Genomic DNA, 14341 nt, shown 5'->3' on the forward strand with positions numbered 1-14341 from the left:
AGTTTCTATTTTTTTTCTGTATACTCACAATACAAATAAAGTGTTTTGCTTTTTGACAAATAAAGAAAAACTAACATGATGCTATTTCTGCCTTCTCTCTGTCAGTAAACTCCCATTTGAAACGCGTTCGAAAATTATCTATAACTCCGCGAAAATTCAGTCAAACAGGCAAACAGACCCACGGGCATAAAGCTTGAGATCGCAGCTTTTAAATGAAGTAATTTATATAAAAAACAAATATTATCAGCTTCTGTAATCTGTATAAAAAGAGAGCGACTCCAGTCGAGCTCATTAGGAGCCATTCAAAAGTAATTTGACCACGCCCCGGAGAGCGCGTGCTATTCAAACGCAAATTCTGAGAACCATTTCAGTCTGTGAAACGCCCCCACATCAGCTGTAAACAAAGAGGCATAATATAGCCTACCTTATGGAGAAAATTTTCCGTGCTGATATGAGGAGCAGATCCCGCTGAGGAGTGAGGTAGGCTAAGTTATCCTTTCTCAAGTGTTAATGTGGAATAACGTTATGGAATAACGTTGTAGGCTTATGTAAACAAAAAGATGAATCGCGTTTCTATAATATGAATAGCGTTTCTGTGAGATGAATGAAGGGTACATATTTGTAAAGACTGTTTAGCCTAAATATGAATCGCGCGTCTGTGTGTGAAAGAATAAACTGCTTTTACAGTTACAGTTACTGCGTTACAGTCAGGCGAAGTATGAAAGACAACATTTTGTTGACTAGATTTGGGTACAGTTTTTACTGTAGAATATACTGTCACATCAAATAAGCTTTTCTGCTCATATATATAAAATACTATTTTGTCAAAAATAAAGTCATAGACTAAGATGTTCCAATGTTGGCTATATTCAAACTAATGAATACATATGATAAAATGTAGGCCTATAATCTTTTTTTTTTTTTTTTACAAAGAAAGAGTACTTTTTTTGCAGAAATATTGCTGAAATTGTAATTATTGTTGTAATTGTAACCTTTTTAATAAAATAGCAAAACATATTTACAAGATAGATGTAAGCAAAATCTTAAATGGTCAATATAAGTCTTCTTCTAAATATATAGGCTATTTTGTCCTTGCATTGTGGCTCAGTCAGTGTCACACCTGAATGAATGGCTAATTATGCAGAGTCATTATGCAGAGTGGGTGGGACTGGGTAATCTAAGGTGTAAACTACTCCTCCCCCTCGCATATTGGCTTTCCAAGCAAAACCTGTTTTACACCATTTAAATCAATGTATTTTTTTTTTGTGAACGATAAAGCAAGACTATTTTCACATAATTTTGAAGCTAGAACTCCAAGAGAAAACATCCATTAGTCAAAAGTCTTGTGGGCACATATTTTGTATGAGTTTTGTGGTCTTATTTCAGCAACTTTCATTTTTATTTTTTTAAATAACCACGCATAAACATTATTCTCTTAAAAATACAAACATCTACATACATGTTGCTCGCATATTATGGTAGGCCTGTTTGTGCTATATAGAGTGAATTTACACCTTTGCCATTAACATGTTTATAAATAACTGAAAAAAGCACAAATGTCAGAGCATGTCAGAACATCTCAAGGGCCCCAAAAACAGCTTGGTCCCCAGAGGGTTAATAAAGGGTGACCTGTGGTCGATGGGATTCCAGGGGCAGTTCATCGGACTCAGCAACCAAGACAAGTGGCTTAGTAAAATGTAGGTGTACCATATTAATACTTATGATTTATTGATGTTTTCACTGTTTTTGTCAGTGTTTTAATAAAGAAAATCATCAACACTGTCACCATTTTAAAAAGGCATTTTGAATGCATTTTACAGTCATTGATTCACTTGTGCAGTATGCATGCTGCTTTGACTGCATATGCTGTATACTGTAATATTATTACTAGTACTCTTAGATGTTCCTAATGTCCTTCTTTATTAGTTGTATTTGTTTAAGAATATACATTGAGTATTGAATATGCATGATTATATTATTGGTTTAATTATCTTGCAGTTGCTGATGGCCACATTGTATTATTGGATCCTCCTGCAACACCACACACTGTCACAGTTGTAAGTGATTATTGTCTTTAGGTTTCTGTTTGCTAGACCAAGCATTCCTTATTTTTACTGTAGGCTGACGATGAAGAGACCACTTTTGCTGTGACAGAAACAGAAAATGTGGGGAGGCCCATAGAGGTATGATGCATAGAATGCATTCCCCCTTTTTTGCATTAGAGAATAAATAAATTGTCATTGTCATTTTACAGAATATGGCAGGAGATTTTAATACAGATGAGGGTCCATCTACCTCCACACAGAATCTTAGCAGTGTAAGAAATGTTCTGCAGTTCTCCTTCCTCATTTAAATATTTGGTCTGTGTTTGTATTACAGACTTTCAGTCATGTTTAATTATTCTGTCTTTCTAGTTGCCTGCCAAAGAGCTGTATAAGGTCCACCTTCAAAAGCAAATCAGAAAAAGTGACATGGAGATGGACCTCATACAGCTTCAAATGGAGGAGAAAAGGTCTGCCATCTCTTTGGTCTACTGGGTTCACTGGGGGTTCCTCTTGGCCATCTTCAAGAGAAGGGGGGGCCCTCTCACCTCTCAGTGTGGCAATGTTGTGAAGAACAACACAAGCAGCTGTGATGTCACATGCCCTTTCTGGGCAGACCCTGAGCCCACGCAGGCACTATGGTCATTTCCACCTTGACCCGTGTTCTGCTGTGGGCCAGGTTGAATTGTGCCTGTGGTCCAGGCTCAGGTTCAGGGTAGGGTGTCATCATATACTGTAGGGCAGACAAGGGTACCCTCTGTCCCCCAGCAAGTAACCATTGAAGTGTCATATAAAGGTAGTTAAAGTGTATAATTGCATAAAAAAATAAATAAAAAAAAACATTGTGTAAGGCAAAACATACCCTGTTGAAATTTGTGGCACAATGATGACTCCCTAAACATTCTGGCATCATGTACAGACCCTGGCCATTTGGCTTCAACATTAGGGGTTGCATCACATATTACCTAGTTAGTGGGGACCAGTAATGAGGGTGATTTAATGGTTTAAACACCCAAACATTTAGCACCCAAAAAATCTATTGTCATCTGCACATTGATGCTATGGATTGACTTCCTATTAACATAGTTTCCTTCATTGACTGAAGGAGCTTTAATGGGAATGTGGGTTCCATCAATGGTGCATTGGGAACCCTGAAATTGAAAGTTATATAATTAGAAACATTTAAAATTATTGTGACTGTATACAGTATGAATAAATTAAGTAGTGCTATGTAACTAAAATGGTCTTTCATAGAATACCATAGAATGGACAAACCCGCCACTCTGTGGAATTCCTCTTTAATGACCCTCAGTGGTTTATGGCCAGGGAACTGCACAAAAGTGTGTAGGAACCGTTTGAGTGCAATGCATACTGTACGAACAGCCCTACACACAGTTGCCTTTCCCACATGCTCTGCATCGCCTATTGTATACAAAAAACTCCCCGTCGCAAAAAAGTTAAATAAATGGAGTTAAATATTTAACTCCATTATCTTCGTTTAATAAATTAACGATTCTTTTGAAAAACGGTAAATATTCATTTGGATACGAAAACACATCGATACGTGGTTGTATCACCCTCATGGCGGAAAAGATTTCGTATTATCTGTGCTTCCACATCCACTGGATCGTCTTCAAAAGGGCACGCCATGCTCCGTCACCTCTCTGAAACAAACTAACCCTGGAACATAACCTGCTACCGAGCAGGTTATCTTCAGAGAGTAAGTTCCTATGGTTACATACATACCCAGAAAGTTACCTCCGTTTTTGGAACCGAAAGTTGAGGTTATCCACTAACTTACCCTTAAACTTACCCGGGTATGTCACATGACCTGCTTTCTGGAATACCCCCCTGGTCTGTATTGATTTTTGGTCTGCAGAAGATGCTAGGAATAAATCCATCGACGTCTTGGTTGTGACCGACCATTTCACGAGGCTAGCTCAGGCATTTGTGTGTCGAGACCAATCTGCCAAGCAAGTTGCCAGAGTTCTGTGGGACAGATATTTTTGTATATATGGCCTACCGGAACGTATCCACAGTGACCAAGGTGCAAGTTTTGAGAGTCGGCTGATAAGAGAACTTCTCAGGGTATCAGGGGTGGAGAAATCACACACCACACCTTACCACCCTATGGGCAATGGTACTGTGGAACGTTTTAACAGGACGCTGGGCAACATGATCCGTGCTTTATCTCCAGATGTCAAGAGGGATTGGCCGAGACGTTTGCAAACGTTGACGTTCCTGTACAATTGCACGACACATGAGTCAACAGGCTATGCACCTTTTTATTTGATGTTTGGAAGAGTACCACGCCTTCCAGTTGATGTTCTTTTCCGTTCTGTCTTGAATGATCAGAATGTGATTGGCTACGGCAAGTTTGTTGAAATGCTTGTTAAAGATCTGAAAGAGGCTATGGTGATTGCACAACAGCATGCCACCAAAGAACAAAAGAGACATGCAGCTTTGTATAACCGTCGAGTGAAGGGGCTCGCCATCAATGTGGGTGACCAAGTGTTGTTAGCGAACAAGGCTGAGAGGGGAAAAAGAAAAGTTGCAGACCGGTGGGAGTCCACGGTCTACACTGTGGTGGACTGCAAGCCTCAAACTCACACTTACAGGATTTTGAACCCTGCCACAGGTCAAGAGAAAGTGGTTCATCGCAATCTCCTGTTGTTGGTTGACTTCCTACCCGTGCCTGAAGTGATCTCTGTAGATTGTCCGGTTCCCCTTGTGAGTGACTCTTGCAGTGACATGCCTTCAAGATCATCGTCTGGTCTGACAGACTGCTCCGTCATGTTGAGTGCCTCACCTACACACATGGTTGATGACATTGCTTGTGAGAATGTTCCTCTGACCAGTCAAGTGAATGACAATTCTGATTGCTGGGTTTCTCATTTACCTGTTGTGAGTCAAGAACCTACTTCGACTGTAGTCTCTGGTGACGTCATAGTTAACCCGACGCCAGAGTCTGCTCCTGCAATGTCTTTTGAATGTGTATCTGCTGAGTCAGATGATGTAACGGCTGATGTGACTGTCACTGATGAATGCCGTTCTGATGCAGGAAGCATAGAATCTGAATGCACTGTTATACCTGGACGAGCTCACTTACAGTCCACTTCACCTTCTGGTGTGACTCCGAATACTCCTGTGCCATTTGACTCTGGCTCCGTCAGACAGGTCAGATCACGTTTTGGCCGTGTCATAAAGCCAGTTGACCGGTTGATTCAGACAATGTCAAAACAGGCTGTGGTTCAGGATGCAAAGCGTAATGTTGAGGCTGTTTGCAGGTCTATGTTTCGTGCTTTAGCACATTAAGAAGGTTACTCTCCTTTTATGGAACATTCGAAAAAGTGTTTTATTCTCTCTCTTTCTTATCTTGTTTGGACTGTTTTAAGGTCCTTGGTTCATGTTCGAATATACCTGAGGATGAGGGGTACCTTTGGTTGACCTTTGGGGGGCTCTTTATTCACCCAAATGTTTTTTGTTTTTGTTTTTCATTTCCATTTCTTGGTGTATTCAGTGAATACGAGAATTTGGAGGAATATTGTAGAATGTATGTGGACATTCTACTGTCGATTGTTGATATGGGAGCTTAGCGCTACTCTCTTATCGATTCATCCTTATGGGATAATTTTCATATTGACTGTCCTTTTATGGGAGGTTCTTCTTTGATGTGATATGCTTATTATGTGATTGTTTTGTTTTGTTTTACCGTTGGTGTTGCCTAAGTTTCATGTAATTCTGTGGGGGTGAATGTAACAGAGTTAGAAAAAGAACATTAATTCTAATGTTATTCATATTGTCTAATTACATGAAATTAGAAGTGAAGCTAAATTAAATGGTGTTTTAGTGCCCCCTAGTGGTTATTATACTGCAGACGTTTGTTATTTTGTCCGCAATTGCGCACCGTAGTTCAGCAGAAATGGCTGACACTGCTGCGGGTGAGCGTGATTCTCTTCTCTCCTGTTTATTGGGTTTAAAAATGTGATACAAGTGTATTTAATATGAGTTCTTTGAGATGTAAATGTTTGTAGTGTCAACAAACATACATTGCGTTGGATGGGTTTATATGTTCAATGAAACTTTGTTGAGTGATTATTTTTGTGCCTCGTGTCTCATATAGGAAATTAACATGTGCTTCTGCTAATGTAGCGCCGGATGGCTAAATAGTTAATTTACTCTCAATGAGAATGAGTTGTTGATTTTTATGTTCTTCTTTATTTCAGTAATTTATGTCTGCAGTGTTTTCACCCAGTACATTGATACATTTCGATGTATTCTTCAGGTATGTGATTTTCAAATGTACTAATTGTTCTGTTAATGTGGAATTGTTACAAGTTATCCGTAGTTCAGCAGAAATGGCTGACACTGCTGCGGTAATTTATGTCTGCAGTGTTTTCACCCAGTAAATTGATACATTTCGATGTATTCTTCAGTGTTTTCACCAGATACGATCATCATTGCTGCAAAGAATAAAGATAACAGAGAATCAGAGGTGGGTAGAGTACCCAAAAACTGTACTCAAGTAAAAGTACAAGTACTTATAGAAATATTTACTCAAAGTAAAAGTAAAAGTAATAATCTTAATAGTTACTTGAGTAAGAGTAAAAAAGTATCCAATGAAAAAACTACTCAAGTAGCGAGTAACTTACTTCGGATCATATAGGCCTCTATTTTATATATATATATATATATATGTTCATTTATATTTATACAATACATATATATATATATATATATATATATATATATATATATATATATGAAGACTTCAGATGCAAAAGCCTCTGAGTGCCATCTGAAACTTTCTTCTAAAACAAGCATTTTTATCAAGCTTGTATATTTAAGTTCAGTAATTTCACTTTTAATGACAATTAATAGGTACTTTTCATTGCCATTTAAGTTAAATAACTGAACATAAACATACAAACTTGATAAAAATGCTCTTTTAGAAGAAAATTTCAGATGGTACTTAGAGGCTTTTGCATCTGAAGTCGTCATATATAAATAAAATAATATTATTTAGATTTTTTTTTTTTTAAATGACTATTATTTTCATAAGTAGATTGGCTCTCTTTGCAACAAAAAACATTATTTCTGCCATCTGTAGCCCGAAAATCATTGCCTGTCCTTTGGTTTGTATAATAGTAACTTATACAACTACATTTGGATTATTAGACAATGTCGAAATAAAGTGAATCTGCAGAGTGTTGCATTCAAAGGCATGTAATTGACACAGAGAAGAAAGAGTTAAAACTCTTCACATGTGCTCGCGCTCATGACTGCTACTGAACATCTGAACACAAAAAAACAAACACAAGTACATCGACGGATCTTTTTCTGTCTGTTCTCCAAAATATAATCAAATGTATATTTCTGCAAGCATGTTTAAACTGGTTAACTGTGTGTACGGCAGGCAAAGGCATTCGTTTTCAAGTCGAGTTCGTAAGCCGCTGCGCAACAATACACACAAACTACCGCAGGATGGCGGGTGTTCATAAACTGTGGACAATGGTAGCTTATTTAATGTAGAAATGAATGTATTATGTCCAAAAAACGGGTAATGTCATCCTTTCTAGTAGTGCTATCATGGCATAATAATCTGTTTGGTTGTAAAATGTATTACCTGAGTTAAATGAAATCGAATGTATCGTCCTGTGGAATCATTCATTCACAGACAGCTTACGAAGATGTTCAACTAATAAAGATCTTCATCGCTGGCAAATATATGATGCATTTGAAGATTTGCTCTCACTTGACTGTACTGTAGGTCCACGGCCACTTCATCCAACGCTCTTGATGTCCTTAAATCTTCCTGTTACGACTCCGAGTCGAGTGTGAATTGAAATCGCTTCAGACGATTCAGTGCGTGCAGGAACTGAACAGAATCAGGAACTGAATCATTCAAACTGATTCGCGAACCGATTTAGACAGATCTGCCAACTTGTTTGATGAAGTCTTTGAACAGAATCGACTCAAAAGAGTGATTCATTTGTGAATTGAGCATCGCTCAAGCCCAGAAAAAAAGATACAGCGCGCTTGGAATAAACTACGCATTTAACAACACACATTGCATTAAAATAAAGTAACGAGAAGGACGTCGCCCAACGTAACGAAGTAAAAGTACAGTTTTTTCATTAGAAATGTACTCGAGTAAAAGTAATAAGTACCCACATTCAAATCTACTCTTAAAAGTACAATTTTTCCAAAAAAATACTCAAGTAAATGTAACGAAGTAAATGTACTTCGTTACTACCCACCTCTGCAGAGAATCAGAGTCCTGTGTGCGTCGTCCATTTCGATTTGGTGATGGTTGTGTGGGATGTGTAAAGGTCACATTTAGAACAACAACCGTTACACTAACTTACGTGACACAGATTAAATTTAGCTAGCTCCGGACTGTCACTGACATTGACAGATCTGAACTATCGCCCTGAACGAAAATAACAACATTTATGACAACCTATTAGCTTGCATACCATCTAAGTATGGCTTGTTCACCTTGCTTTGTTTCTGATTGCATTCTTGGAGCAGTTTGTCTGGCCAAAGATGTATTATGTGTATGTTACGTGGTTTGGTGACAATTAAAGAGCGGCAAACTTTGACAGTATGACAAAGCCAGAGTACAGTAACATCACAGCGGCACCGTAACATCTCTCTTGATGCCAGGCTAAACAAAGTCAGAACACCTTTACTCAACTTCAGGGTGCCGGAACAAAGGCAAAGAGCCGTAACATACGGTGTTCTGCTGTGGTTTCTCGTATGGTTTTGGAAGTTACGGTTGTCATAGCCCTTTATTTTCTCGTTAAAACAATCAAATTGACTCACGATATTTATTCACATGATAAAGGAGGTCTCAAATACCACAAAAATGACACTAACTCATTTTTGACCAAACATGATGTTACGGCGTTTTGCCTTTGTAGGGCAGTATAGCTGTAACGTCTCAGGGTAGATGAAGGCGACGGCGAACTCGAAGTACAAAAATAACCAAGGTTTAATATTCCAACAGGCAAACAATCCAACAATCAAAACCGTGTGTGTGAACAGAGAAACAGGGGGAGCTTAAATACACAGAGATAATGACAAAGACAACAGGTGACGGTGAGGATGACGACAAATGATGTTGAGTAAAAACATTAACAAACAGAGTAAAAGTGCATTTGTAAAATATTTTTTTTCAAAATTACATGTTATTGTCTGGGGGTATCTGGAGACCCCAAAGATCACAAGTGACAACATAAACAAGGGTTAAACTGATATGTTGTTTGTTTACAAACATTCACAAATGCAGAGATGTTATGGTTCATTTTTACAAATCTATAAAACCTGAACTGATTCAATTTAATAAATAGATGCAAAACTAGAACTGATTTACTGTAAATTATTATAATAGTAACAGTATCTATTTCAAACACACAGCCATGTAAAAAAAAAAAAAAGAAGTGATCCCCCTTCTCCCTAATGATTTGTGCAACCTCTGCATCTTTGTGGATATTTTGGGGATATTTAATTTAATTTTATCAATCAATAAATTCCTCTTGAAACAAACTTTGTTGTATTATTTTAATTTAATACTGTGAAGCTGCTTTGATACAATCTGTATTGTGAAAAGCGCTATACAAATAAACTTGACTTGACTTGACTTGACTTGACTTTGTAGATTCTTTGGATGACCATGTCATCCTCTGCAAACACCACAAAGTCACACCACTCCATTCCACTTATTAGAAGCTGGCCTTGGACCTGCCAGTAGTAGCTGTGCTGCCGTTTTAATTGCATTGTGTTGCCATGCAACTTCAAGTACTTGCAATCAACATAGCTCTTGCAATTTGGGAATTTAATCTCAACCAAACCATAGGGAGGGTTTTCGGTTGGGTCAAATACAACCCCGTCAGGAGAAGACCCTAACCAGGGGGCATCAGGGTGGATGATAAATCCACAGGGCCAATAGTTTGTGTTCTTGACCCTGCAGTACTCCTCAATGGCAACAGGTTCAAGTACCAGGCCCCTCTTCATGGCAGCAGTTTGAACAGTGCCCTTCCAAATCCTCTGAGCGAGCTGCTGTGCTGTACTCTCACCTCGAACATGGCACAGTTCTCTAAAGTGTGAGGACGTTAGCCGTGGTCGACGAACCTGATGCCACTCTGCAGACAAGCTCTGGTCCCGTGTGGAAGCCTCCACCTGTCTGGCCATTTCAATACTTGTCTGCAGGGAGACCAGATGAAGTTGTTGTTGTTCACTGCAAACAAATTGACAGGTTGTAGGCTCCAACCTGTAATCAGCCAACGGCAGAAGTGGAGGTGGAGGTGCATCTGAGTGCAACTGGATGGTCCTGGTGGGTGCTACTGGGTGCTGAGAGGCGATGGCACTTCCCCTAGTGCTGACTGGACTAATGGAACATCAGAACTAATGGCCATGGTGGTGATGAGTGGCGCCAAGGTCGCAGGGAAATCACTATACACCTCAGCCACTTTGAGCATGTCCACATCTGGCAGTTCTCCCCTCAGTGCTTTGTAAAGTGTGCTCCTGTGTACATGGTAACATGCTGTGTTTCAGATGTGTTTATTTTCATATTTTAATCATGTTTTATCTAAATTATAGAAATAAGATAAAACATTACCTTACACCATTTCCAACCGTCTTTTGCTTGGGTTTGGCTGACAACACGACCATGTCTCTGACCCGGCCTGGCTTCACACCCTGTTGATAGTAATGGTCTTTAAAGGTGGTATCTGTGATTTCAGGCCCAAAAATATATATATTTTTTTTTTCCTAACGATCCACTAGCTGCCCGCCCCATAAGCATGCCGTCAAAAAACCGCGTCTCTGTAGGCAGCCTAGGCTCTGAGATCTGCACACAAAAACAAATGGTTTCACCAAACACTCAAAACAAAAACAAATAGTGTTCCAACCAATCACCGACAGGGGGAGGGTGTTGTGAGGTTTTGTGCTTGTGCACGGCTGCACGCGAAGTCAGAGCTGAAGAAGAAGCTGGCTGCAGATCTCAGAGCCTAGGCTGCCTACAGAGACGCGTTTTTTTGACGGCATGCTTATGGGGCGGGCAGCTAGCGGATCATTAGGAAAAAAAAATATATATATTTTTGGGCCTGAAATCACTGATACCACCTTTAATGAAAGCAAGCTTTGCACACATACCAATTCAGCTGACTGACTACACTATGAAACAGTGTGGTTAATAATGCTCTCAGACTTACCATAGACCTTGGCTTGTGCCAGCGTTGCTCTGTTTCAGTGCAACTAAGGACAGGGGGTACAGCACTGATCTGAAGCTGTGAGTAGTGTGCTGTCTGATAGAGCAGTGCAACATTGTGATTGCACAGTGCCTTACCAGCCACACATGAACACACAGCCTCACACAGTTGCACCGGGAATGAGTGCTCAAGTGTAATCTAAAAAAAGAGAGACAATTTTACAAACTAATCATATTACAGATAACCATTACCATCTTAAATATAGTGCAGGCACAGGAAATGGAACAAAATCAACATTTCAGATTGTTAGTCATGGTAGGCTTACCATATCATATTAGTCATAGTTAATGACCAAAAATTTTCGGTTTTAGTTCTGTTTGTTTTTTAAACATTAAAATATGTTAGTATTACATATGTGAGATGTTAGTAGGCTATTACAAGTCAAAAACGTTACATGAATACTGAACATACAGATAACTTCAAATTCAACTTAACATACAAACTTAACTTATAATAAATAACAGCCGTCACAACCAGTTCCTGGAGTTTTCATGGGGCCTAGGTTAGATATTTGAGTGCTACTTTCTGCCGATGTTACTGATACAGAACCTATCCTAGCGACACAAAATCCCCAGGACATGGTTGGAGCAGAACTGGCTGGAACAACTGAACTATCTTCAATCCTACTCTGAGGTCGTGAGGTTTCTCATTCTTCCTCAGTGACCTATGGCAGGTAGCGCGGACGCTCACTCTCCCTGTCTCTGGCTCTTTGTTTGACACTGAGTTAAGAATAATATCATGTTATGATCAAAACACATAAAACAAGATAATATTCGTCAGGCTCAGGGTGGGAATTATACCGCGGCCACGCGGCCATGGCCGCCGTTGCCCTACACTTTGGCCTTCATGCCCCGTGAAAAAAAAATCATCGTACGGCCACAGTGGCCTGTGTGCCCTGGCCCTGTCCAAGTTCCATGTATAAAGCGCCAGTGCGGCATAGTGGGCTTGCTTTGAATTACAGCGAGCCACCCAAGTAGTCTCTGAACTTCAATTAGTTCGTGGATTCGCGCAGGTGCAGTGTAGGGCTGGGCGATATATCGATATAAAAAAAATTTGCGCTGTGATCCTTGCTCCCCGCGCCTCCTTTTCCACTCTGCGTGCGTGTTTAGAGCATGTTATGTTATGAGAGGCGAATCATGACTACTTCAGAAAACCCAGCACAATAGGAACTATCAGGCAGTGACATAAGTGTACGCTGAGATAAAGTTTTTCACCTCAGAAAAACTGACTTTCTTGTCCTGTCAGCCGTTATCCTGTACTCGTAGCGCACACTTTTCAATTGCACGCGCAAATGCATGCGACGGCGCGCGCGCGCTGTATCGCCTCACTGATCATGTGCAAAAGAAACTACGAGCATGCAACGCCGTTACGTTGTAAATTACACGAAATAAAAGTAATGCAGGTATGATTTTCATTCTATTCTATTCACCAGGAGCAGTTTCCATGTTTCATTAACAGTTGTTAATATTGTGTATTCACCATGGTAACTGTCCTTTCCATATTAACCCCAAAATGCCACTATTTTTTCTTTGTGTTATTTTTTATATTTTTAAATGACTGTAGTGGCTCATACCAGCATTGTATTAACAAAAACTAGTTTGGGACTGCTATTTAATAACTTTAGCATAGGCCTAAAGTTTATTTATTAGTACTAGTCTTTACTTTTAGTCATATTCTTACAATTTATGTTATATATATATATATATATATATATATATATATATATATATATATATATATGTATAGGCAAATTATAACATGTTTTTAACATGTTTATAACAAAATTTGTTTATAGCCTATATTGAATGTAAACTTTGATAATCATAACTCACATTCTCACATGATATAGAGGACTGAATGAATATTTTGAATGCTTTTATTGGCATTTGTGTTGTTTCTGAATGCTTTTATTGGCATTTGTGGTGTTTCTGAATGCTTTTATTGGCATTTATGTTTCTATTGTTGTGTGAGGGTGTATACCTTCTGGATGTAATGGCTCTCTCTCTCTCTCTCTCTCTCTCTCTCTCATAAAAAAAAAAATTGTTTTATTAAAAAAAGTCATAATCCATGTCTTATTCCAAATTAGGATGTTATATGGTATCAATCTGAATGGGAAAACCATCGAATTGTACTCAATGGCCTTTGTGCCCTGTCATATGGCTTTGGTGCCCCCCCCCAAAAAAGAAAAGGTGGAGGCCAAATGGCCTTGCCCCTAAAATGACATAATTCCCACCCTGGTCAGGCTCATTCAATGTTTAACGTTACCGGTTAGCAAGATAGCTCATAGGCTAGGCTACTAGACTAATACAAAGCATAGTAAATGAACTTACCTTCGTAATTGTAAATGTAGCTGGAAATATACATTTTAAACCCCTTCTCCCGCTTGCTCTTTGGGGCTGATGTTGAGGATTGTATAATCCTATGTACATCGTTAACGGTTATCCTTGGCAGGTCCTGCAAGCATCGTGTGTAAAATGCCATCTTCCTCGTTGACTAACTAAAGTTACCGTTATCGTTCTCGCTCTGACAAGCAGCTGCTCGCTGTCAGACTCGCTCTGACAGGAGTAACCGGAAGTCGTGCAGCCTACCGTAACAACCCGGAAATATAGAACGTTCTATTTATGCAACAAGCCCATGAGCGTTTGATATTACTGCCGTAACCTAGTAACCTGTCGCTTCTTGAGGGCGCAATTTTTGAATTTGAATTCATAACAAGCGCGGGGTTTGACGTTTACGGTCAAGATGACGATTACTGGATAAAGGGCTGAGTTTGGATCTTTTTCTTGCAAATAATATATGGATTCTGAAGGTTTGGATTACATCAAGCTAATAAAATTGGTGTATTTTGTGAATCGATGTTGTGTTGTAAGGTTAGTATATTATGGTTCTATAGGAACCATAAATAAATTATTGTGATTATACTCGTCTGTCTGTTGTTTTTCTTTATAATTGTTGCCTAGGTAGTTTTAAGAAATGGTTATGGTTAGGTTTAGGGGTAGGATTCGTGGCTCAAACTATCTTTTA

General features: G+C 39.1%; 1 protein-coding gene and 1 long non-coding RNA gene across 2 annotated transcripts; one reads left to right on the forward strand and one right to left on the reverse strand.

The window, feature by feature from the left end:
• Nucleotides 1-2151: 2151 nt before the first annotated feature.
• LOC309495985 lies at nt 2152-2483 on the forward strand. Its single transcript, XR_014204921.1, has 3 exons — nt 2152-2183; nt 2255-2317; nt 2415-2483. It is a non-coding gene; the product is annotated as an uncharacterized lncRNA (long non-coding RNA).
• A 3957-nt stretch (nt 2484-6440) lies between these two features.
• On the reverse strand, nt 6441-13919 carry LOC309495521 (uncharacterized protein; the record flags this gene model as incomplete). The annotated part of the gene is made up of 6 exons (XM_082165302.1): nt 13648-13919; nt 11261-11455; nt 10666-10745; nt 10431-10571; nt 10124-10317; nt 6441-6505 (listed from the first exon to the last, which is right to left on the reverse strand). The coding sequence occupies exons 1-6, from the start codon at nt 13744-13746 to the stop codon at nt 6441-6443; spliced, it is 774 nt and encodes a 257-aa protein (XP_082021428.1). The 5' UTR covers nt 13747-13919.
• Between the last annotated feature and the right edge of the window lie 422 nt (nt 13920-14341).

The sequence above is a fragment of the Leuciscus leuciscus genome (genome assembly GCF_965113295.1).
Source record: "Leuciscus leuciscus genome assembly, chromosome: 3".
Taxonomy (NCBI): Eukaryota; Metazoa; Chordata; class Actinopteri; order Cypriniformes; family Leuciscidae; genus Leuciscus; species Leuciscus leuciscus.